The sequence below is a fragment of the Mus pahari genome, chromosome 13, assembly GCF_900095145.1.
Source record: "Mus pahari chromosome 13, PAHARI_EIJ_v1.1, whole genome shotgun sequence".
NCBI classification, from domain to species: domain Eukaryota; kingdom Metazoa; phylum Chordata; class Mammalia; order Rodentia; family Muridae; genus Mus; species Mus pahari.
Genome location: NC_034602.1, coordinates 75,631,890 through 75,659,444, shown reverse-complemented (window position 1 = coordinate 75,659,444; position 27,555 = coordinate 75,631,890). Strand labels below are relative to the sequence as shown.

The window sequence follows — 27,555 nt, the reverse complement described above, 5'->3', positions numbered from 1 at the left end:
AAAAAAAAAAAAAACCTGCCACCTGTAGTCATGTTTATTCACTACTTACCAGAATAAATGGGATTGTTTCTGATTGGTAAGGTTTCCCCATCTCTCATTCTGGGCCACAAGTCACACTATTGGCTCAAGTTAATTCTTTCAGACTTGTTTTACAAGTTGGGTTTTAATTACAAGGGATTTCCTCCTTTGGCTTCAGGTACACAGAACAGGAAAGAGTCATTCAGTTGAGAGGGAATCTCAAAGCAGCTGGACACACAGAAGCAAGGACCTCTTCATTATTCAAGAATAAAATGTATAGGTAAGACCTGCTTTTGCCTTTTATAAGTTTTACTGTATCTTAAAGCATGTGAAATGCAAAGATGTTTAAGAAATTTGGGCTGTATAAAACACAGTCACTTCTTTGAAAACTTTAGTGAAGCTCTTGGAGATTGTTTAAGTAATGTGCTGGATGTTTAGATAGCATGCTTAGCTGATTCTCTGCCTTTGGGGCAGCAGAGGGTAGGGGTGTTTAAACCAAATGAATAAAGCTGAGGAGATGATTTAGCATTATTACATTATCTTTAAAAAGGAAGGGTTTTTATTTGTCATGTCTCAGTTTACAGAAACTGAAGTGTGAACTTTGAAAATATATAATCAGTAAAAATTATCCTCTATTACTTTACAACATTTTGAAATTTAGATATTTTGATTCTTAACTGGCTACTAAATATGACGTAAATCTTAAAGCTCTTCCTAAGAAGTTAAGGGCAATATTTGTCTATATTTTATGCAATAATGATATTTCTATTTTTACTTTGTATCACTAATATTTGAGAACACTATCATCACTCCAATTTTAAGTTTGATTGATGATCAATTGTTTTCATAAACATTTACATAAAAATAAGTTGTCTCCTAACCTGCCTTCAGGCAGTACAAGCTTAGTTAACATAAGGAAAATCATGACAGAAGTGTATATATTATATATATATTGAATTTCAATTAGCATAGAAAAAAAGATATATCACCCTAACTGGCAGGCTGTGCTAAAAGAAGAATCAATAAAAGCAACAGTGTTAGGCTTAAGTACAGTTGAGTTTTTCTTTACTCTCATTAGAAACAGAAGAAACAAAAATTAAGCCATATTGAATACTGAAAACTCATGCAAGATTGTATTTATATGAGTATGCCTACAAGTAAGTAAAATAGTGAAGACTAGATGACGGTCTAAATTTCCAACAATAACAAAAAAATTATTTCATATTTCTCTTGGAAACTTGGTTCCACAGACTCTACAATTGCCCACATTTTATCTCTTAAAGAAGCTGTTTCTACTGTAATTGTTTTCTCTTTGTTCATTAGCATGAAATATCTATAAGCCATAATTATGTAAATTTGATGAAGTTCTGAAAAACTTGATTGGGTGACAGTGCACTCCATCAATCTGTGTAAATCTTAGACACTCCAGCATGCGGAATTGGGGAGAGTATTCAAATAACACAGGGGGTTCTTTTATTAAACTACAGTTTCCCAGTTCTTCCTCATGTTCTGAGAGGTCAGGCATCAGGTTGGGTAGGAAAAAGGGAAAACATTTCTATAATATACTTTTTAAAGGTAATTCTCGGCAGTTTTTAACCTAATTTTAGATGCATTTGGGGAGGGGTTAACTCTGGAACCTTTTTGTTTGACAGTGAGCTTTCTTGGGGTATTTGATTGCTCTCCTATACGCTTTGCACTCTCATATTTCATCCAAGCTGTTCTTTCCTGAAGGTTGCATACATGATGTGATCCTTTCTTTATCTGTGTTCCTGTCTTTCAGGACATAAATCCCAAATCAGGCACTTATGTTGTGAAATTAGGTCCATCCAGAGTATTCATATCTACTAGATTTCATAAAAATTGCAAGATGAGGCTGAGATTTAGAAAGCAGAATGTATTCTAAGTTTCTGGGCTAATATCCACTTATCACTGAGTGCATATCATGTGAGGTCTTTTGTGATTGGGTTACCTCACTCAGGATGATACCCTCCAGATCCATCCATTTACCCAAGAATTTCATAAATTGTTTTTAATAGCTGAGTAGTACTCCATTGTGTAAATGTACCACATTTCCTGTATCCATTCCTCTATTGAGGGACATCTGGGTTCTTTCCAGCTTCTGGCTATTATAAATAAGGCTGTAATAAACATAGTGGAGCATGTGTCCTTATTACCAGTTGGGATATCTTCTGGATATATGCCCAGGAGAGGTATTGCTGGATCCTCCGGTAGTACTATGTCCAATTTTCTGAGGAACTGCCAGACCATTTCCAGAGTGGTTGTACAAGCTTGCAGTCCTACCAACAATGGAGGAGCGTTCCTCTTTCTCCACATCCTCGCCAGCATCTCCTGTCACCTGAATTTTTGATCTTAGCCATTCTGACTGGTGTGAGGTGGAATCTCAGGGTTGTTTTGATTTGCATTTCCCTAATGATTAAATATGTTGAACATTTTTTGAGGTGCTTCTCAGCCATTCGATATTCCCCAGTTGAGAATTCCTTGTTTAGCTCTGTGCCCCATTTTTTAAATGGGGTTATTTGACTTTCTGGAGTCCATCTTCTTGAGTTCTTTATATATATATTGGATATCAGTCCCCTATCTGATTTAGGATTGGTAAAGATCCTTTCCCAATCTGTTGGTGGCCTTTTTGTCTTATTGACAGTGTCTTTTGCCTTACAGAAGCTTTGCAATTTTATGAGGTCACATTTGTCAATTCTTGATCTTACAGCACAGGCCATTGCTGTTCTGTTAAGGGATTTCTCCCCTGTGCCCATATCTTAGAGGCAGAATGGTGATTTTCAAGTCAGGATTCAGAACAGTTTAAAGAAAGACTTAAGGTGCATGAGCATATCTCAACCCAGGAAGAGACAGGTCCTGGCAGAGCTCCCCCGTTCATAACAAACCACATTTCCTTTCTCTTCTCTTTTGTCACTGTTCATAATACAATTAGCTAAATACGGAGACATGCCAAAGCCAATCCGAATAAGGGCCTGTAATGCAAGCCTGGAAGAACATGAGATAAGTTGAAAATTGAGTCCACATGTATCCAAATTTGTTTTACATCTTCTCTATTGTTTGCATTTTTATCTCTGAATTGTTGCTTCAGCTTGCAAAAAAGCCATGTTTAGATTTGTGAATAATTGGGCAGAGGGTATATTTCTTTTGGAGTCATCCATCATTTCTGCCTCTGACAATCGTTCAGCTTCCTCTTCTGCATAGAGACCCTGGGCCTTCAAGAGAGGGGTTTGATAAAGACACCAGGCACTGCTTACAAACAAACCAAAAAGAATGGCATTAAACCCATAATGCTTGGTCGACGAAAAGATAGGAACAGGAAGCCAGAATGAAGATGAAAAAATAAAGGGATATAACCTGTAATGTCTTAATTATTTTACAAAAAAATGAAAAGCTAAAGTGGCAAGACATTAGCAATTTTCTATTCTGGATGCTGGTACAAGATATTCATTGGGCAATTATGCTGATAAAGTTGTACTTACTCATAACAATGACCTATACAGCATTTCCAGGTCATACAATTAAACACAAAATAATGGTATATGTCTAAAGTTAGACCTGTCTGTATAGTTGGAAAGGGTACTTTTATGTGAGCTAACTTGATATTGAAAAGGTACAGCTCCTGCAATGTCTGCTGTTAGATTTACAAATAAATTACCTATATTGAATGCTTTTAAAATTACAAAACATTCAAAATAATAATTCTAGTAAGTGAAGTAGTGGCTTCTCAAAGCAGTGGACATTTAAAAATGAATTCATGGATAATTAATATTTACTTAAAAGGAATGATATCACTGATATCCATGCCCTTGTAGGCACCTGCACAAACATATCATGTGCTCCAACTTCCCTCTCTTCACCTTCTCTAGTGCAACCATTGTCTGTGGGTGATGTCTTAATGCCCTTCAATGTCTTCATGGCTTTCTACCTTTGGGGCATATCTTTTAAAACATAACTTCTATAACCAAAAATGCATAAAATGTGATCAAAATTGTCCTGTGAAGTATGTATTAATGTATCTATGATCCTAGTTATCAGTATTACATTCTAAGGGTGTCCTACAGCTGACATACAAGCACAGAGTGCTCCAAAGCAGATTCATTGTTACAGATACACAGAGTCCCTTTAGGGTCCCTTTAGCACTCTGTAGCTGTTCATTCTCTCCACCATATATTGTCTCCATTAAGCTTTCAATTCTCTGCATTCTTGGTTTCTCCCTGACCGCACACATCCTCTTTATTTCCCAGCTTGTTAAAAAGATGGTTCTTGTTTTCCTTTCCCCTAAATTTTGAGTGGAGGATTAGCTCTTTTCTCCTCTAGCTCTATTTTCTGTGCGACACTGTCTATCCTTGAGGTTACTGTGTAATACTGTGCAAGCTGGTGGCCTGGAGGGCAGTCAGTAGTCCATGGAGACCATAATCATTCTGTGAGAAGCAAAAATGTTCTCTTCATTGAAAATGAGCTTTAAGATCCTATGGCAAAACTGTATTGTTTAAAATTGCCTTTGTAGTATTTGTCTTATTATTGCTTATCTTATACATTATATATGCATCAGTTGAGCACAAGCCTGCTTTTCTTATTAGAAATCATTATCTATGAGGTGTACAGAATTAGAATGAAAAGAGCAGAGACCTGTTATTTTCTTATTTATTGGAAGAACACCCACTAAAAATTTAAATAAGTAAATGGCTGTCCAGTTCTAATTATAGTAATGCCACAAACAAAAACTTGAGGGGCTTTGGTTAATTAGGATGAATGAAAGCAACTGTGACGCATTTTCTTTGTGGAAATTTCAGCAATATCAGGCAATATTAACTGAAAATCCAAACGATATTGGCTGAAAAGCCAACCATATTAGTGACTGAGAATTTCCCCTTTCACCCAAGACATTGAAATGTAAGAAGACACTGAAATGTCTATTGTCATGAAAAACATATCAATCTACCTGTTCATAGGAAGCTTCCTTCAGGATCTATTATATAAGCAGAAACTTAAGAGCATACAGAACAGATTGTACACTCTTTTAAAGGTAATGAAAGAGTTTGCATGATAGGCTAAAAAGAAATGTAAAGATAGTAAAGACCGTGAACAGGAGCGTTTTCTGCTGGAGTAACATGAGAGACTTGCTTGATATTGGAATCATTCAATAAGACAGAAAATTTGAGGAAATGTCTATTCATTGGGATGGGGGGGGGAACAAGAGAAGGTTGTGGGAGTTAAAAAATATAAAATGAACACTTCATTTTGGAAACATGAATGCTAAATGCCAAGTAGAGATACATGAAGGTTACAGTTGGACATTACAGCCAAAAAATTATGCATAGATCAATGTTTCTTAAAATATGAACTTTGGTTATTCTTGGCTATAAGATTACTAAATGTAGATTTTTGAACAGCACAGCCAGATTGTTTGAAATTGTGTGGATGGTGAATGTGAAAATTTGCATTTCCCAAGCTCCTTTGTTCTTATGCACATGATTGGCTGGAACGGTAATGAAAACTGTCTGAATTAGGTCAGCTAGAGGAAATAAAGAGAAAATAAACAGAGCATGAGACAACACTATGCAATTAAAGAGAAAGCAACTAGCAAAAGGCATTTAGGAGTTTGAGAAAGGGCCAGAAAGAGAAAGATAAGGCTATTTTAGAAAAGGACAGCTTTGGGGGCCTTTGGCTCTCAGTCTAGGCTGAGAAACAGAGTACCAATCACATTTATTACTGACTCTAATGGAGACGTCAACCACAGAGTGGGCCCCTCCGTGTCCAGTTATTAAGGCTGTCCAAACGAGCCATATAATACAACTATACAGATGTCCATCACCCAGAATCACAAGTCTGGAATTAAACTTTTATTGTGTGTACTGAATACTACGTATGTGTTATACTGCACACTTGCTCTGTTTACTACCAAGAAAAGGCAGTGCTTTAATGAAAGTGAATGTTTCTATGACTACGAAATACCTAGAAGAGGTGATACCTAGTTAGAAATGAGGGTTTGAAAACAAGGGCAACACTTCAGCCATATGCTATCATGCCTCCAATGGCTAGTAGAATGTTACACACATGCATTCAGTAGTTATGGATGCCTCCAGTATCCATTAATAAACACTATATTTATGTAGCACCCATCACAAAGTGGATTATAAAAAAAAATCTTCCGAGAAAATTCTGGGGCAAAAGATCAAGAAGTCTAAATGCTGACCTTTGTAGTACTGTGTATGTCTGTCCACATACCATTTTATTCATCTGCATGAGAAAAGGGAAGGAGATGCTTTTGAAATTCCTTTCAGTTGCCAATATTCTGTCATTCTACAAACTGCTACCAATCTTCCAGCATGTTGTTATAAAAAACTACTAGAGAGATGGTTCGAAAGTTAGGAGCACCAATTGCTCTTATAGAGGTCTTAAGTTCAATTCCCAGGAACCACGTGGTGGCTCATAACCTCCTGTAATGATATTGGTGCCCTCTTCTGGCCTGCAGATATACATGAGGCAGAATGCTATACACATAATAAATAAATAAATAAATCTAAAAATAGTACTCTGCTATTCCCTTGAATTTTAATTTTTTGTCAGTTAAATATTTTAAGTGATATATCAGTTTTATTGCATGTTAAAAGTATATTTCCAACTAAAACTAGGATTTATATAGAAGAAAAAATACAATTTACTGACAGTACTTCATTTAATCTTCACAACTTCTAAGTGTGTATTCTCATTTTTTTGCACATAGAAACTAAAGTTCAGAGAGGTTTTGTCACTTTCTAGTAGTCAAATAGGACTGTGTGATTTCAAAACCAACAGTTGTCCCAATTGTGTCTTCTATATTACTTGTGTAATAATCTAAAGATATGAGGTTTTGTATAGTGTTTCATATGCAGTTTTACATAAAACCAGGAAAAACTGTCTATGTGATAGGTTGTTCAAGAATAAAAGAATCCCTTTGATGTCTGGCTTTCAGTGTTAGAAAGTGCGGCAGAAGCTCGGACTAGACAAGGCTTTACCCTCATCACAGCCTGTACAAACTTGAGTAGGATGGTATGAAACAAATCAGTCAGTATGCAATCATTTTGTTTTGTTTTGTTTTGTTTTGTTTTGTTTTGTTTTGTTGTTTTTGTTTTAATATATCAAGCCCTAGTACAGGGCCTACCAAGAACCAAACATCATCTATCATAGTTGCTTTAAGAAAACTTAAACTCATTTATCCTAATACAACTGGAAGTTAAGCCCTGTTGCCTCTGATTGGCAGATAAGGGAATGAAGAGTTAGGTGACTTCCTAGGTTCACAGAGTAGATAAACACTGGATGAGAATTCAGTTAGGATAGGTTCAGTCTAGACTCTTGAGTATACTGTGGCATCTGCCTCCCTCTGTCCCTCACTGAGCTTACAGTTCAGTGCAAGACAATTGAAGAGATGGATAGATAAGTAATTGACCAATGAGCAGACACACCTGTTCTCTTCATTTAACCACAATACCACATTATCATTATGGTATTTTTTAATAGAATATGATGTAGCAGATTCTTCTTCCAGACTCCTATTATATACTCCTGTCGGGAATACAGTGCTGACAAAGTAGGGGAGCCTTAGGAGAGGGGGGAGCATCTCCTTGATGGAAAGGTCATGGAATTGAGGAATTCCCTTCAGTGTAGAGGAAGAGTGAGAGGAAGAAGTGTGGCAGTCACCAGAAACTTCATCCATTCTTTGTTCTAATGACAAAAAAGAAAAATGAAGTCTAGAATAAGAATGTATTGATCACAACACTCCCCCAACCCCTCCATGAAAACTGCTTCCCAGGTCATAAGAACATAGCACGCTGTGTTTCTCATAAGCTCTGAGAAATGACACCTTTGCAAATGGCTGTAGAACTTTTGTTTCATAGACCATGCAACGCTGCTCATTTTGCTATGGACTGAAGAATCCCAGGAAAACGATACCGAGCAGCCCTGTTCTTTGTTCTGATTCTGAAAACCATACAAGATTGATGTTTGAAAAAAATACATCGATGAAAGTAAATACTAATTAAAAGCATTTGAAATAGTTAATCTTAGGTGTGGTCCATGATTCACTAAAAGCTTCCTTTTCACTTTGTCCATGAGAACAATTGTCATTTACTAGATAGAGTAATTAAAGAAAACTAACCATGAGGAATACAAAGAGGGCTCCATCCCAGGTCTCCTCATTAAGTCATATGCTGTAACCACTTGTCAGCTGTTCTGAAAGAATGTACCTTCTATCTTGACTTGTTGTACTCAATATATTTTGAAGTATCTTTGTCCTTCAAGCTCTTTATCTATGATTTTTTCATAGCTAGAACTTGTATGTTTAATGATGTATTCTTCTGTATTCCTTCTCGCCATCATCCTTAGCATTTCATTTCCTATCTCCCCATTCCTGACCCCAACACTTTAAATGAATTTCATGTGCCTTGCACATACCCTTCTTTTCAAATTTAACAGGGTTATCCTCTTGATAATTGTCAATAACTTTTTATATTTAGATCTATGCTTAACAATCCAATTAATCATTGGAGAATGCATACATTTTTATCAATATTACCACCCCCTGTATTTAAGAGAATATCTGGAGAGTACTAATTCCTCATCACTTTGGAACATATTTTGTAGAGACAGTAACAAGAAAAATAATACATATCTCATCACTATGACCTGAACATAGACACCCTTAGTTCTTCTTCCATTCTTTTTCTATAAAAATCAAATTATACTTAACTTCATATTAGGGTTAGTATATTTTAATGGTGCAATAAGCTAAGGGTTTGAATATCTAGTGAAGCAATTTGCCTAATAGATGACTTTAAGAGACTGGGACCTAGAATGTGTCAATAAAAGCTCTTTATTTTGTCTTTGAACTTCTGTAGTCTAATTGTTTCTAAAGCTCCTGCTGTAAGATAGTATAATAGGCATACAAATTTAGAAGATCTTTGGAAATGAAGTCTTGTACCCAGATTCACCAACTGAAAATGTGCATTTTAGCAGCCAATTCACATGCACATTAAATTTTAAGAAGAGCCTTAGGAAATGACTGTTTTATAAAGCTTTAATGCTGGGCAGTGGTGGTGCATGCCTTTAATCCCAGCACTTAGGAGGCAGAGACAGGCAGATTTCTGAGTTCAAGGCCAGCCCGGTCTACAGAGTGAGTTCCAGGACAGCCAAGGCTATACAGAGAAACCCTGTCTGGAAAACAAAACAAAACAGCAAAAAAAGCTTTAACATAGTTTCTGAAGTTTTCAATATGGAAACAGAGGTGCATCTCACAAGGTTTTCTTATGTATTTAAATATGAATAAACAAGTCCTTTAAGTGGTGTTTTCTCTCCTGCTTTGGACAAGTCAATAAGTACTCAAAGTAGCAGTTTCCTGAGCTCCAAGAACACTGTGTGCTTTTAAAATGCTAGACGCTTGAGATATAAATGTTTCTTTGCTCAGGTAGGAGAAAAACAATCCTGTCTCGTGAGTTCAGACATAGGAAAGAAAAAAATAGAGCTGAGAAACATTCACAAGGCAGTAGCTTTTTTGGTTTCAGCAGCCTGAATGTGACTGAGGATTTCAATTGCCCAGCTTTTCTCCGCTCTGACACGTGACAGGCAATGCAAATGCACATTACACCTTTGGAGGACTCACTGGGTTAGAGCAATCTCTAATGAACTGTTTTTAATCTCCACCCAGTAAAAGAAAATGAAAGTGTGTGCGTGGGAAAAAACATTATTCTAGAGCTAAGAGCTTTTTATTTTGTAAGCAGATAATCATTTCAAAATTCTGATGCTTTTGTTATTACGCGTAACAAATTGCTTACCATCAACAATACCCCCACCCTATTTAATATTCTCTCTTAGATCCGTTGCCTGCCAACTGCATTGAGTGCTGAACTGAATGAGATTATGAGTCATTTTCCTGTTCCTGAAATTTAAGCCCACCTACATTGTCAATTGCTTGCAGAAACCTTGACAATTTTAAGATTATAATGTCAACGATTACTAAATTTAAAATGTGAAATGCACTGATTTTTAGTGCAATTCATTATATGCAACTCTCATCAAAATCAGATTAGAGCAATTTTATCCCCAAAAACATGCAAGTATTCAATATGTTTATTTTTAAAAGTGGCATTTTGATGACTAAATAACACATACTATCACGAGTATCATAATTTTCAAATATCTGGAAAATAAAGGTAAAAGAACATCTCTTTGAAAATAAAAATAAGCAAATAACAAATTTACCACTAAATTCAGATAGAAATATATATTATTTATTATTGTATATTGCTTATTATATAAGATAGCCCAAATAATATATATACAGGCAAGGAACAAATCTTCAACCAAGTAGTTATCTCTTGCTTTGAAACTCTGACTTCATGTGTTTTTCAGTGCTTAAACGTTTTTTTTTTTTTTTTAGAATTCAGAAACAGAATTCTAACATTGTACAATAGCGCCCTCTAGGGCATATGCTTTGCTCATGCCAGCTAACTAATCGGTTACACTACAAGACAACCGGAGTCAGCACTTTCAGAACACAAGAACAAGTTCTTTAACAATAGAGACAATGAGGTCATTGCTCCCATCCCCTTAAGAACTTATAATAACAGGAGCTGGGAGGTGGCTCAGTGCTTAATATTTGCCAAACAACTGTCAGCTTCAGACATCTGATTCCCAGTGCCCAAGTAAAGCCTGCCTGGCACAGGAACTGACTGTCATTTCTCCATAGGAGTCAGGGACAGAGGGTACACAAGACAAGCGGACTAGCCAGTCAAGCAGGAATTTCAGAGTGTCAGAGTCCTTGAAAGACCCCGACTCTGTATGTCAGATACAGAATGATGGAGAAACTCACACAAAGTCATTTGACTTTCCAAACATATGCACATGGACATATCCCAACTCATTCTCACTCAAACACGTGTGGACACAAACACACATGTACACATATCACACTCATATATGCATACAAAAAATATGACTTCTAGTTAATGTACATAAAGTACTTACATTATAATGTTCCAGAAGTGTTCCTGTTGGCAGTGTCCATATGCATGCAGAATAGGCTTCGCAGTCTCACTTATGGACACAGGACCTACCATTTGTGCAGCTCTGTAGTACCATCAAAGATAGCCTTCTTAGAAAAACAAATATATCTTGCAATATGGCCATAAGAACAACATACCCTATAGTCATTAACAAACTCCTCAGAGAAATGTCAAGTAGTCTTTAGATGCCTTCAATGAATAAACATAAAAGAGCAACTCTGCCATAAAATACGGTGCCGTACATGGAGTGGAGGCAAGTGGACCATTCTCATGAAGCTGCATCCATCATTACTCTTCAGTCGTTCCCAACATCCTCCCAGCTGAACCATTTGCTATGTAAGGCAAAAGTCACAGCATTTATAGTCAGATAGATAGATAGATAGATAGATAGATAGATAGATAGATAGATAGACAGATAGACAGATAGACAGATAGACATAGATATACCTATACATACATACATACATACATACATACATACATACATACATATGTAGACAGGTGGACAGATGGACAGATGATAAAAATAGATATATAGATAGATAGAAAGATAGGTAGATAGATAGATAGATAGATAGATAGATAGATAGATAGATAGATAGATAGATAGATAGACAGACAGACAGACAGACAGACAGACAGACAGACAGACAGACAGACAATGTGGCCCTGAGAGGACATAAGGAGTCAGTGAGGGAGGAGTGATCCGGTATGGTGGTCAGGGGAATCTTGAAGCTCTGACTGACTAGCCATCAGGTTGCTTCTTTATTTAAACAGGTTTCATGGAACAAAGACAGACTGATGATTATCCAAGAAATATAGATTATATAATTTTGTCTCTGGACATGTGTTTGATTTTTCATCCCATGCCAAGTATTACAAGTTCAGCTGCAATTAGAAAATACAAAACAACAACAACAAGAAGAAAAAAACAAAAAACAACCAGATTTTATTTTTACTCTCAACCCTCTAACTCCAATTCAAGGAGTCTAAAGAATGTCTCCACCATAGCAAACACATTTATTGTATGGCAGCCTGCTTTCAGACTGGCAGTATTTAAGGTTTTAAAGCACTCCAGATAAACCATAGAAATATCTGAACTGATCTAATGAACAGCAAACACTAGCACTCCTTTTACTAGCCTTTCAGCATCTACATTACAAAGTAGGAAAAGGTTATTTCAGTCTATCTATCTTATTTACCAAGTTCTACTCCTCCAGAAGTGTACCTTGTACCATCCCCTATCTTTAAACTACAGAAAGCTCTAAGCATATTGTAAAAATAAGTCTTGAATCTGTTGCAAATTCTCCTGACCAGTCAGAGTTTGTCAATTATATCTGTCATGTACCAATTATACTGTTTGCTTAAGGGTGGAGGATACCTCAAGCAGATTTTTGGAGTCATGGCTCATCTAGTAATTTCTAGCTTCATCACAATCTTCAATGCATAAAAAAGTCTTCCAAATAGGGTTAGATAAAATTATTTCCCTGAAAGCAGAAGGAATATTAATTTATGACTTTCCTAAAAAGACTCAGACATAATGTTCTCAGGAAAACACATAAAAATGAATCATAATTCAGAAAGCCCCCCAAGAATGCAACGCACAGAGACCAAAATCTAAAAGTGAGACACAGAATATCAGTGATAGTAGCATTCGGCTCAGCTTTGCAGAAACTCCAATACAGCCATTCTGGCTTTGTGACTTCCACCATTTCCAGTGGATAGGGTTGTGCCATAGTTCTGGATAGTGACTGCCTAGGGAACTAAGAATTAAGAAGGAAAAACATTTTCAGACAAATACCTAAAGTTTCCCTGGATGTCTGATAAACAGAATTGCATGAGCAATTTTATTTTTAAAAAACTAAAATGTATTAAAATATGCAAAATAAAGCAAGAAAATATGTGTCCAGCATGACATCATCGGTCGAGAGATCAGTGTGGACCATAGGTGATGTAGCTTTGTTCCCAGCCAATCTCATTCAATTCCACGTTTCTTTACTTTTCTTTTTCTTTTCCTTTCCCTCTCATTTTGTAGTAGAGAAAGGGAGTTACTACAAAAGTAACAGCCATTTGAAAAAGCAAATAAGAATAACTGTCCAGCCTATAGCTAAGAACAAGTAGGGGAAAAAAATCTATCCAAAAATTAAACCTTTGACTACAGGCTCATTATACCTTGCCCTAAGTGCATGAGCTAATTAATCCCTTACTGACTGATGGCTTAATAAAGTAGGTGTGGTTCTTCAATCCACTGTTTAAATAACCACATACCTGAGCACTGAGCATGAACATTTAGTTTATGTTCATTCATTGCTATAAGTTATAATATTGAGAGTTAGCATTTGCTAGTAAAAAGTTGAGACCAGAATTCATAGTTTCTTCATTTTTATTTGTAAGACATGGTAAAGTTTCACTTATTCTGGATCATGCATCACTAAGTTTCTAGTCCTGTGTATAAAATAAGATCATGTTGTTGTGTTTTTAAATGTTAATTCATGACTGCCTAAGTTTTTTTACATACATACTACTAGAACTGAGAAGTGTTTTTACATATTACTGACTACTTTCATCTGGAAATGTATATACTAGAGTCTATATTTTTATTGTAGCCGAATTTGGCTTCTCATATTATTTTTCAAAGCTTAAGCTCTACCTCTAAGACAAGAAGGCATAAAAGACACTTCCTGTCCCAAGAAGTTCTCAACCTAGACTCACTGTGGTGAACATAGTCTACATTATTGTCATATTTAATAATTATTCTACAAGACTAACATATATCCTTTGAAATATAGAATGCAGAGCTAAGGAGAAAGCTCTGTGGGAAAGAGCTTGCTGTGAAAACAAGAGAACCTGGGTTCAAATCGTTAATACCCATTTAAAGTCAGGTATAAATAGTAGGGCCTGTAGTCTCAATGCTGGAGGGAGCAGAGATAAGTGGATCCTAGGAGTTTGCTGGCAAGCCTAGTAAAAATGGTGGGTTTCAAGTTCAATGATAGACTCAGTTGATAGAGGGAAACACCTGAAGAACTCCTCTAGCATCCATGTGTATGTTCATGGGTCTGTGCACCTGCACATATACATCAGTTATACACACACACACACACACACACACACACACACACACACACACTTTTTAAACTAGGATGTGGTGAAAATATTTTAAAGTTGTGAAGCATCTTGGAACACATTTCAATTATATAATGAAAATAATAGTGACATTATAGCATGAAGAAGCATGTGAAAGGACTTCCAGAATATGAAAATAATTAATTTTAAAAAACAGAACCACCTAGAAAATATAGCCTGTGCATCAAATGAGAGACACCCATTTTCCCTCCCAGAAATAAAGGGACTTGTCTATTGTGATCACACACTGAACTCCACCAAGCCAAAATAACCAGCCCAGGAAGCCACAGAACTGTCAAGGCTCACTGGCAACAGGTATTCGTGAACTATCATTTGCTCTGCTCCCCTTGTCTTAACACTCTCTCCCACTTCTTCTCACACACATACACACACATGAGTGGGTATGCAGACAAACACATTACATGGTAGTCTTCTGCTTGAATTGAATCTGCATGAGAATGTTAATCCTCCAAGCAGCAGTCTGAAGGACATTTTGTTTCTGCTTTGCTATCTGTAGCTGTGCAGAACTGTCTACAAGTTGGGTGGCTTTCCAGCAGAAGACCTGAGTCTAAAGTAAAGCCAACATTCTCTGCTAAGCTGTCTGCCTCTGAGAGGAGCCATGTAAAACCTAAAGGGCACCCCTTTAAAAGAGTTGTCTTTTTCTGGTTTTCATGAAAACATATAGGCTCTCCCTCTTCTTTATATTTTTAAGTTGTATAGAGTGATTGACATCACTGAGAAAAAGAAATGTATGTAAATGCAGTTCAAGTTCAGAAGAAATGAGAATCCAAACCATTAAAAGAAAATAAGAGATTTTTAGCAGAGTGATACAGATTTTTCACTCAAGTATAGAAGTCTTCTCTTCCATATGAACTGAGAACTCTCTATAAAGCAAATACATTCAACAAGCCATGACTCTGGGGCTGGCTGCCATCAATTACACAATGCCGAGGAATGCTGTCTTCTTTCTTTTTATGAGGTATTCTGTGTGTACTAAGGTTATTAAGGGAAACAAAACAAAACAAAATGAACAAAAAAAAATGAAAGAATTCAACTATTCAAGCAGGAAATGGAGACCCCAATTTTCACAAAAGATAAAAAAAAAATGATTTTTCATTTTGATCTGTTTTAAAGTATGGGGCTTCCAAATGAGACTTTGTTTCCTTAACATAAAATAAATAAATAGTTCCCACTGCCTGCCTTGTGGGAGGCAATCTGCCTGGAGTAAGGGCTGAAATAAAATGTTTTCATTTGAACATAGTTCTTCAAAACTCCAACATGTAATAGAAGCATACTTTATCTGCATATTCTATAAGAGAAGACCTATGAATTATGTTTGGATTTCCCATTTTTTTTAAATGTCAACAATAGAGGTAGCAGGTTCGATGAGTGTTAACCACAACTTATAATTAGCAGACATTCTCCTCCCATCTGATGTAGATCTTGGCAGACTGAACTTGCCAAACCTGGATTCAGATGACAGCTCTGTCACTTACTGGCTCAGTAACTTAATCCCTCAGCTGCTGTTTCCTCGTCCATACAGCATGTATTTTTGTGAGGATTAAGCGAGATGAGGTAGGAAAGCCTGGGAGACCACAAGCACATGGCAAGCATTTAATAGCTGGTAGAGATTGTTCTCATCTGATTTATATCTGTATACATCGGCATTCAAAACTAGGATGCACAACGTGCACTTTAATTTTTAAAAGTGCCTCCAAACTATTGTAAAATTACATTTAAAATTTTCTTTGTAGAGTCATTTGTTGATTTTTTTTTTCCATTAGTGATGCTTGTGTAAATTCCATAGTCTTCTATTGGTAAAAATACAAAGAGTAAGAAAGAAGATTCGGTGATGCCTTTCCCAAGTGAGTAACCTGAAAGTGGAAATGTGTAGCAATCCCCTTGTTTGACATATGAACTTGTAAAAGAGAGTAGGGGAAAACAGAAACAAAAAATGGAGCAAGCCTTATGAAATCAGGGAGCAGTGGGGGAGAAGAAGCTACCCACTGGGAAAGAGTGATGCATGAACTACCTTAATGACACGACAACTTAGCCAAGCAACTAAACCACAAACATTTTTCAAGGCCATGCACAGATATACTAAGCCTGGCTAAAGCGACTAGGGCAGGTTGGGACAGCACAGAAGATGAAAATGGCCAGGAAAAGTTCAGATACAAAAGACAAGTAGATTCCATACAAGGGAAGGGAAAGAGAGATTTTTCTGTTTTAAAAAAAAAAATCCCTAGAAGTATTTTCAGGAGTTGATTGGAAACTAATAAAAATTCTGTATTCAACTTAAACTTGACCTCTCAAAATAAGTCATCCCTAGTTCTCTACACTCAAAATTTAAAAGATGCCCAGACTCTGACCATTCCCCAGCCACTCACCATCTTATCTAAGACACCATTGTCTTTCACCTTGACTGCTGGATAACCTCTTACATTCTCTCCCACTCTATCTCTGACCTACCACTCCTATAGCAACAACAAGAAGCGCCTACTAAAACAAAGAATCTGATGCTCTTCCTGAGCCCCAAACCTCAAATACCTACCTCACTCAAATGACGACCTTTGCATGTCCTGCCCCAAATTGCTATGTCTGCCTTGACCTTCTCTGCCAGTCTCATCAAATCTATTTCCTTATACTGTCTTCCCCCTTGATTCAGCCTCCCAACCCACATGGTCATTAGTCTCACTAACCCTCCCTCCAGGCTGTTTCTCAAATACACCAAGGGGTACCCAATGGTTCATGGCCTCGCATTCTCTCTGCCTAGATCATTATTCTCTTGCCTTTATGTCTACTTTACAACTTTGTTCATGTTTATTCAAATGCCGCTTTTGTTAGTTCTTTCCTGGCCTCTCTAACTTTTCAGTGCCTCATACAGATCCATTTCCCACTTCTTTACTTTATCCTTTGTTTTTACCTATTTATCTTCATCATATTTGCCACTCTTGGCCCCATCACTAAGGCTGGATCATATTCCGCGAAGGCTGATGTAAAAGTAAGACATATAATAGGAAACTTAGAAATGACAGAATTTTATTTCTCACAGTCTGGAGGCTGGGAGGTCTGCACAGATTGCAGTATTCGTGTCTGTTGGCCTGCTTTTTTCGTTATGGATACCCACATTCTCACCATAGCCTTAACATACACATGAGAAATCCATGTAGTCTCCTATATCAGGACATCAGTGAGATTACTCTCCTCATAACCTACTCACCTCCATCAATTATCACATGATGCCACATCAGCTGGAAGGTTAAGATTTCAATATAAGAATTTTAAGAAAACAATAGCGTTCATTTGGTTTCATTTACTGGGCCCCTAGCAGTTAATACAATCACTAGAACATTACTAACTTTTACCAAATCATTTGAACTGAGTTATTCAAGTTGAATTAAGCTGATTAGTTGTAAAATCAAGACCAGCTAAAAGGTATTTAAAGTATCATTAATGAAGCAATTGTCAAATCAGAGTTAAGATAGAGATATACTAAAAAACAAAAAAACAAACAAAAAAAAAACCTTATGTAGTAAAACAGTAGTTGACTGGTTATCTCTTATATTTGAGACATATCCTTGAGGGATGAAGTGAAGCTAACTTCTCAATGCCTAATGTATGTAGTGTTCATCAACATGAGAAATTGTATATGCTGGGGACAGGGACTACATGCTGTTCATTTAGGTGTTCGTAGAGCATCTATAAGCTATTCAGTGAACAACTGTAAGAAATGGTATAGAATACTCAGAGAGCTATAGGGCAAGAAGATATCTTATGAATGTTCTACTGGTTGCTTGCAAAACTATAACATGAGTGAGATCACGTGAAAAGAATACATGTCAGGAAAGGACTGTGACCCAAACCATTGTTAACATCATAACTGACTTTTAAAATGGACAGAAAATTCTCAAAAAGTTCAGTATTCACAACATTATGTGTATCTGATCTAATACGTACCCTTCAGCTATTATAGATAATGTGAATTTATTATCAAATTTCTATTCATCTATAGCTAAATATCAGGCAGGTCTATGTACCAATGACAGAAGTTAATATTCCCATTTAAATATATTAAGACATTTTCAAATTCAAATTAAATCAATTCCTGTATCACATACTTTCTGTGTGATAACACTATGTGTAAGACAAAATTTTAGACCTTTGAGTAAACAATCAATAGATTTGGTTAACCTCGTTTTCCCCAAAGCAAGATCAAGAGAGACAATGAACCCAGGACTTTTCTGCCCTCTGAAGTGTGTTGTAATTTAGGACATATACCTTAAGAAGTGTGTGTTCTTTCACTGAAACCTCCCTCCTTTCCATTTCCAGCTCTGCCATTCTTGATCAAAACGGATTTACTTTCTCAGCTTCACTTTCCCTTTAATCAGAATGGACTCTATTAGAGAGTTCATGAGACCATTGCGAGAGTGAACAGCCCACATGTGTTGTGTCTGACGGAGGCTTTCACAATAAGGCTATTAAAAAAAAAAAAAAAAAAAAAAAAAAAAAAAGGCTGCTGGAGAGGGAAGAGAGAGCCAGGTAACCATATTTTCAACAAAGAACTTGTTTTTGTTTTAATGAAAGTCCTGAAAGTCTTGCTGGTCAAGAATCTGAATGAAAAGTAAACTACATCACATCTAAAAATTCAAACAAATGTTTCCAAACATTGCAAAACTTTCTATACATTTACCAGGCTTACAATTCAACAGGAATTACCATGGGCTTTGTAATCAGCAGCGTGCAGAGACTTCCTCAGCTCTTGCTACAGGGTGGGACAATCAATTCTTAGGTAATCATCACTTGAGAGATTAAGGTAATTTAGGTCCACACCCTTTGTGTCTTGAGTCATATGTCTCCTGGTGCTTCCCCATCTCCCAGTTTAAAGATGTTTTCAGGAAACTAAAGGCAAAGTTGGCTCAAAGTCATTCTCATGGGAGGCAAGACTCATCCAAACCAAAGCGTGCGCTGACTCCGACTTGTTTTTTGTTTTGTTTTGTTTTCCGTTTTTGTAATTTTACTTTATTCTTTTTTCTTCTTTTTTAAAAATTGTTTTATTAAATCTTTTTTTACAGTCCAGATTTTATCCCCCTCTAGGTCTACCCTCTGCCTGTTCCACATCCCATACCTCCTCCCCGAATCTACCCAAGGATGTCCCCACCCCGACAGTCCATCCCCACCCCCCACCCCACCAGACCTCCCCATTCACTGAGCCCTCCTGTCTTGTGAGGATTAGGTGCATCTTCTCTGACTGAATCCAAACCCAGCAGTCCTCTGCTGTATATGTGTTGGGGGCCTCATATCAGCTGGTGTATGCTGCCTGGTTGGTGGCCCAGTATCTGAGAGATCTCCAGGATCCAGGTTACTCTCAAGTGGGAGACTACTGGTCCTCCCACAGGGTCACCCTCCTCCTCAGCTTCTTCCAGCTTTAATCTAATTCAACCACAGAAATCAGCAGCTTCTGTCCATTGATTGGGAGCAAATATCTGCATCTGACTCTTTCAGCTGCTTGTTGGGTCTTTCGGAGGGCAGTCATGATAGGCCCCTTTTTGTGAGCGCTCCATAGCCTCAGTAATAGTATCAGGCCTCGGGGCCTACCCTTGAACTGGATCCTACTTTGGGCCTGTCACTGGTCCTTCTTTTCCTCAGGTTCCTCTACATTTCCATCCCTGCAGTTCTTTCAGACAGGAACAATTATGGGTCAGAGTTTTGACTGTGGGATGGCAACCCCATCCCTCACTTGATGCCCTGTTTTTCTACTGGAGATGAGTTCTACAAGTTCCCTCTCCCCACTGTAAGGCATTTCATCTTTTGAGTCCTTTTGAGTCCTGAGAGTCTCTCACCTCCCAGGTCTCTGGTACCTAGAGGGTTCCCCCACCTCCTACCTCCCGAGGTTGCCTGCTTCCATTCTTTCTGCTGACCCTCAGGAGTTGAGTCCTGTTCCTTCCACCCAATACAGGATCACGTCACCCTCTTCCTCTCCCTGTCCCCTTTCCCACCCAGGTCCCTCCCTCCCTCCCATCTCCCGTGATTGTTTTCTTCTCCCTCCAAAGTGGGATAGAGACATCCTCACTTAGTATCCTCAGCTTGTTAACCTTTTTGAGTTCTTTGGGTTGTACCCTGGATATTCTGTGCTTTTTTTTTTTTTTTTTTTTTTTTTTTTTTTTTGGCTAATATCCACTTATCATCCTGAGTGAGGTAACTCAAACCCAAAAGGAGTTGCATTTTCTAGTTCCATCCATTTACCTGAAAAATTCATGATGTCCTCAATCTTAATAGCTGAGTTGTATTCCATTGTGTAAATGAACCACGTTTTCTGTATCCATTCTTCTGTTGTGGGACATCTGGGTTGTTTCCAGCTTCTATTTTCTTCTCATACAATATGTCCTGTTTATAGTTTTCTCTCCCTCTACTACTCTCAGGACCTCCTCACCTCCCCTCTCCTCAGGATCCACTCTCTTTCTGTCTCTCATTAGAAAAGAACAACCAAACATAACAACAACATCAAAAAAAAAAAAAAAAGACGAAGCAAAAACCATCATGTGAAAGTTGGACACAGCAATGCAATGGGAGGAAAAGAGCACAAGAGCAGGGACAAAAGAGATACACTTGTTCTCACATTCAGAAATCCCATCGAAATACTAAATGGACAGCTGCTTTACACACACACACACACACACACACACACACACACACACACACACACGTTGGTATGGATACCAACCTAGCCACAAAAGATTTGACCTACAGTCTGTTCTACATGCAAAATATGCTAAGGCGATAGTGGCACAAAAAAATAGCCAACAAATGATTTGATCTAAGGTCCACTCCACGATAAGGGACCCACATCAGATATTGTTCATGTAACCATGAACCAGAGACTAGATAGCCCAGAGGCCTAACGTAAACCAAACACTATTGATTATACATACACACACGCACACGCACGCACGCGCGTGCGCGTGTACACACACACACACACACACACACACACACACACACACATATGGTTCCTAATGGTCTCTGCTATACCTAACCTTTGGTTTTTAACATTCAGGTTTTGTTGGCCTTTAACTTGCTCCTTGTTTTTGATTTCCTCTTATTCCACATCAGATTTTGTTACAGAACTACAGTCTGTCCGTAGTTATTCTGCAGAAGACTGGTACACTGGAAACCCAGTTTTACCCTGTTTCCCAACTCTATATCTTCCTACCAAAAGGAACTAATATTTCCTGAGCTCACAAACCTTAGATGCTGTGGCCTGTGGTAGGATATACCTGGCACAACAATCCTAGAGGTGACAAGTGAATCCACTGATACTCAAAGAGACTGGGAATATCAAAATTCCAGTTTTCTTTCATAATTGGACTAAGAGAGCCAGTTTTCACCAGTACAGTAAGAAAGAAAGAAAGAAAGAAAGAAAGAAAGAAAGAAAGAAAGAAAGAAAGAAAGAAAGAAAGAAAAGATAAAAGAAAAAGAGAAAAACAAACAGATGAAGTACAAGAGATTTGAAAGGTAAAGTTATGTCTTTTATCTTTTATTGCTTTATTCTTGGGTAATTCCCTTCCTAGTACACATATTTAAATGTACTTTTATTAAATGATATGTTTGATCAGAGCTATATTTTTAATGTATAGTGTACCTGGACAATAAAAACACAAGTTAGCAAATCTGCATTCATCTCCAGCTTTCATCTAAATTGTCACTGGTCCCATCCACATCACGTAATGTAAAAAGAATCTATTGCAACAGGTGGAAGGGCTCCATTTATGAATCTGTTCGCTGAACATAATTCAAGCAACCCTGCCTTGAAACCTAAAGTTAAGGAACTAATGATCACTTTAGAATATTCCTTTCTCACCTCAGAATGTCCAAAAGCAAATAGAAAATAATGAAAGTCAGATTAAAATCTGCCTAAATGTTCCTGATTCCCACTTCTGTTAGGTTCCAAAATATGAAACATAGCCAGGAGTTTACATGTGCAAAAGATATTTATAAATACTATAAATATTTACAAAACCCCTAAGTATGCCTGACCTTCTAAAGTGTTGTCAGAAACACCAGCATGAAAGATATCTATGCTAAAAGAATTCACAGATCATCCTGTTTAACTAGAAGCACTTTTATCATTTTAACCTCATTTACATAACCCCATTTCACCTTCCAACAGCCTTGTGAGATAGGCACTGCTATTCCCATTTCTTCAGGTAAATGATAACGTGATGACCCAAACAAGGAGCTGCCCTGGTGACCTCCCAATGGGAGTGGCCACTGCTGTGTCTGTCCTGGTGGAAAAGAGACAGTGAATCAGATTGTTCTAGATGATATTCCCACTGTAACATAACATTGTATATTAATACAAATTGGTTGGCCTACACTGCCACTGCACTTGATGAAGTCATAAGGAAAAAAAAAAATAAGTCACATGCATCCTCTATTGGAAAAGCTCTAATCCAGGGGTTCTCCCAACCTGTGGGGTCCAACCCCTATAGAGGCTGAACCTTTACACATGGGTTGCATTTCAGATATCTTGCATATCTGATATTTACATTACTTTTCATAAAAGTAGCAAAACTGGAGGTGTGAAGTAGTAAATGAAAATAATGGTTGGGTTACCACACATGAGAAACACGTCATACATTAGGAAAGTTTAAAACCACTGCAGCTCTTGGTACTTTTGTGGCCTTTACTATCATCTGTATTAATATGAAATAACATCTTGAGGGAAGTTATGGTTATAATGCTCAGTTCCACTCCTGGCTTCTTTCTATTCTTTCATCCTTTACATTCAGGGTGGTCTCTCCTCATACCTTTGGTAATGGCCTCTAGTTAAGATGGGTTGCTGTGAGAGAACCAAATTTGGGGTCTTGGAAGGCAATGTGGTATGGCAGAAGCTTTCGTGGTCAATCTTAAGAGCATCCCATCATGGGATGGGCATTGTGCTGGGTATGCTTAATCCGAGTATTGAGGAAGCAGTAGCAGGTGGATTCCCATGAGTTCAGGCCAGTTTTGTCTACACAGATAGTTCCAGGCCAGCCAGAGGTATATAGTAAAACTCTCTTTGGAAAGTTCAAACAAAAACCCAAAATTACACAAACTGGTAGGAAAAGATAAATTCTTACATTCTTATAATCCTACTAAACTGCTTTTAAAAGCCATTATTTCTATGGAAAAAAAACTCTGAAAGAAAAAAAAATGAAGAACATCCTGGTGGGGGAAGGTTTAGGTTAATTTCTAAGACTATGCTTCTATAATCAAATCCATGGACAAGCTACGAGATTCAAACACAGTAGCGAGCATGGAAAGTACTTGTTTCCAAGTGAACCCAGTGACTCTCCTTTGTTTTATTCCTGTTTCAGGCCAAGACCAATGCTATCACCGCCAAGATCCTTCACTCCCTTTGCAGTAGCTTTCGTTGTCATAATAACAGTAGGGCTCCTGGCCATGATGGCAGGTCTACTTATTCACTTTTTAGCTTTCGGTAAGTACTTTTCAGGTTAAATAGTTAAATATGCTCTCAGGTTAAAAATGTAGTCTTCCTCTTCTGTCTATATCTGTTTCTGAACATGCGCTAATATTATTTAGAATTCTTCTCTAAATAGATGGTCATATATATATATATATATATATATATATATATATATATATATATATTCATAAGGTGGATGGTGGTGCTTTGACTTTTTAATATAAAAATTATTTAATTTTTATTAATAAATTCTCTCTTACTAATTAATGAACAATAATCTATTATAAATATCTATTAATGATTACTGAGTGAGTAAATCAAGATTATTTAGATGTACTGCTAATAAAAATTATAATATTTCTGTACAACTTTGGAGGTACCAATATACTAGTTTGATTTCTTTTACCTTAACAATCTTAACTTTGTCAATCTTTTTGAAAGCCCCAAAGAAAATAACTGCATTATATGTATATTATATGGATTTTTTTCTTTCTTTTAGGAAATACTATTTAAATTATATAACTTCTCATGATAGTGTACAAAATAAAAATTAATCTCTGTAGTAACATTAGAGTAATCATGTTTTCCTTTCCTCTCCAGACAAGAAAGCTTACTTTTATCATAGCAATTTTCACATACTAAATGTTGAATATACTGAAGCTTTAAACTCACCAGCTACGCACGAATACAGAACCTTGAGTGAAAGAATCGAGGCTATGGTATGTTAATACTTGTCTCTTTAATGATTTTTATTGTATTTTTATCCTTTTATTGAAAACAAATGAGATTCTTTTCTCATACAATACATCCGGACAACAGTTTCCCTCCCATCTACCCCTCCCAACCTCAACCTCACCTCTCCTCTTGCCCAACTACATTTCCTCTTCAGAAAAGAGAAATGAAGTTTGCACACAACACATACACGCTTACATGCATGCACACACATATACAGTGCACAGGCAGGCCAGTGTTAGTGTAGATAGATCTGTGCCCACATACTTCATTTCCTTTCTTCTTTGAACACTGGGCTTTCTGAACCTTTGAATTTCAAGAAAGTAGGACAACATGATAATAGACAGTAAAGAAGACTGCAAAACATCATCTATATTACTAAACTCACAGATAACAGAAAGCAGTACAGCTGTCATCTAATATAGACTGAAAAGGTGATTATTAGAACACACAAGAAGCTACCACACTGTTTCTGTTTAAAATGCAAAAATTAGAGAAGTATACTTTAATTCTATTTGTAGTACTTTTAAATCACCTACTAAAATGTTATGTATATTGAAGACCACTTATATTTTAATTTGTTGGAATTTACTTAAATGACATATAATTCATATTAGTCCTTAAAATTATGAATATGACTGATGAGGATTCTAGAGTATTCTATAATATGAAAGGATTGTTAGAACTGTTAATCATGAAAAACACAAAATCCTTTCTTCTTCTTTGTTTACTTGATTTTTTCCCAATGGGATAAAAATATAAATCAAATAGGTTGTAAAACCAAATGAATATAAAAATGAATTCATTTGAATAGCCTGATAACTTGAGCAGTTATAACCCAAGCATTTAATAAGCATAGTTCTGAAAAACTGGCTTAAAATCCTAGAATAATATAATTTTTAGCACGTGCCTAATTCCTCATTTCTATATTCTCATGTAGACATACACAAGGGCACAGCCTCATGTTATAAGTGAAAGCAATCTATTCTCTATTTAAAAACACTGTGTACCTGACCCTGCAACTGCAGGGAAACTCTGATGAAGGATATTGCTTATCCCTCCCCTTCAGATATTTCATCACTAATCATTCTAATTAACTTTACCCTGATTTTGATTTCATCCATTTAAAACACGGTCACTGTGTACCACACATGTATCAGAAGTTGTATGATAGAATTTCCCTAGTGACTTGAGTGTGATTCCCAACTACCTAACTCATATCTACCAAGTCATATATCATGAATGACTTATATTAAAGGCATGCCCTCTCCAGATCATCTGTGCTTAATACATGCAAAATAGAAACTGCATCAGAAGGTTACACCATCTGCCTGTATTGGTCCTATGCTATCTGTGACAAAATGAAGCTGACCTCACCTGATAGGTTTCTACTTTTCATCATATAAGCCACCATGTTGCAAACACTAAAATGGAAAGAAGAGCCTGCAATTATCTTGGGATTATTTTCCCATTCTCTTTCTACAGATTACTGATGCATTTCGAGGATCAAATCTAAAAAGTGAGTTTATCAGGACACATGTTGTCAAACTGAGGTAAGTGATTCCTTACCAAAAACTATATGTGCAAAGATGCAATTTAGAATATTTGACTTCTGTTTGCACTGTGGCTGTTAAGTGACATGTTCATGTAATTGTTCTAATAATATGAAAATATTGAGAAAATGAAGCAGCTTAAAAGACAAGGTAAAATGCTGTATTTGTTCTGCTATTGATAAAAATAACCATATCACTTCATTCTTAATGGGAGAAAGAAGACAGGGTATGAGAAAAGCTGATAATGAAGGGGACAGTAATGGGGCCATGTTACTGTGTAAATCCACTAGATATCCTAGTGCGGTCTATGTAAATCATGTCTCCTTGAATTGCACAATACATGGGATGTATTCATCCAAGATCAGTACAATGTGCCAACAAAAGAAGTAAGTTTTTGGCTTCCAAGAATGTCATAATAAAAGGAAGATAATGTAGCAAACTCCATGACAAGTCTGTCATGGACTAATAACAGGAGTGCCTGGACACAGGCTTTGTGGGAATCTGCTTCTCATGCCTTGGGTACTATGTGTTACCCATGTGGTGTGATTAAACAGGCTTTTCCAATGAGGACAGTCACAATGAGTAATAGTTCCAAAATTGTCTTCAATGCTCACATTGCTCAATTCTTCAAATTAATATGCAAAGATATTATGAATTTATTCTCAAGCATTGCTAATGTCACAAAGAAAGGCAAAAATGATGGTTAAATTGACTTTAATGAGGAATTAGAGGATGGGGAGGAAACTGGGGGAAGAGTACAGAATACATTTCTACCTGCTCAGTGCATCCCTTTGTGTGCCTTGTGTTTATACTAGCTGTTAACACTCAGAGTTTTAAGCCAACTGTTGGAGGAATAGATGGGAAAAGCCTTTTCTTTCCTTTCCTTTTGTTAACTTCTCACTTGCCACTAGTCCACTGTTGTCTGACATCTGGCCACACTCAAAATTACGAGGTGTTCTTGCCAATTTCATCAACAGCGTCCAAATCACAAAATCCAGGGAAAACCTTTCGCTTTTACTCTTGGACCTCTGAGCACCATTTGGCACTGTTGCATTGTTGCTGAAATATCATCATCCTCTGGCTCTTAGAACTCTAGATAGTCATGATTTTCCTGCTATCTATCTAGATATCTTCTCTGTTTCCTTTGATAGCTCTAGTATGTTCCTTACATGTTGAACATGAGTGTACGTTGTGAGCCACGTATCACAATTCAGTCATTCCTTTCATTGACTTCAGGTCCTCTGTTGATTATTTGTTGATTAGTATGAACTTGTAGCTCTGACATGATACAAATGTATTTTTCATCTACAGATATGAAAAAATGTAATGATATTTTTAGATAGCATTAATATACATAGATCTGTACCTGTCTAATCATCTCAATCAAGTGCATTCATCTAATAGCGCTGTCTATCTCAGTGTTGGCATCACCATCAACCAGTTGCTTATGAAAGAAATCTGGGAGTCATCTTCGATTCTTGACTCTCCCTCGGGTCCACATACCCAGTTGCCTAGAATTCAGCTTTGCCTACTGAAATACCTCCCAACTCCATAACTTTTTTTTTTCTGAGACAGGGTTTCTCTGTATAGTCCTGGCTGTCCTGGA

General features: G+C 37.0%; 1 protein-coding gene across 1 annotated transcript in view; it reads left to right on the top strand.

The window, feature by feature from the left end:
* Positions 1–228: 228 nt before the first annotated feature.
* Positions 229–27,555, top strand: part of Tmprss11d (transmembrane serine protease 11D) — a 48,919-nt gene continuing 21,592 nt past the window's right edge. The window contains exons 1-4 of the mRNA XM_021211141.1: positions 229–298; positions 23,555–23,676; positions 24,265–24,383; positions 25,882–25,949. Coding sequence (XP_021066800.1) covers positions 291–298; positions 23,555–23,676; positions 24,265–24,383; positions 25,882–25,949 — 317 coding nt within the window. The 5' untranslated portion in view covers positions 229–290. The remainder of the gene's footprint in view (positions 299–23,554; positions 23,677–24,264; positions 24,384–25,881; positions 25,950–27,555) is intronic.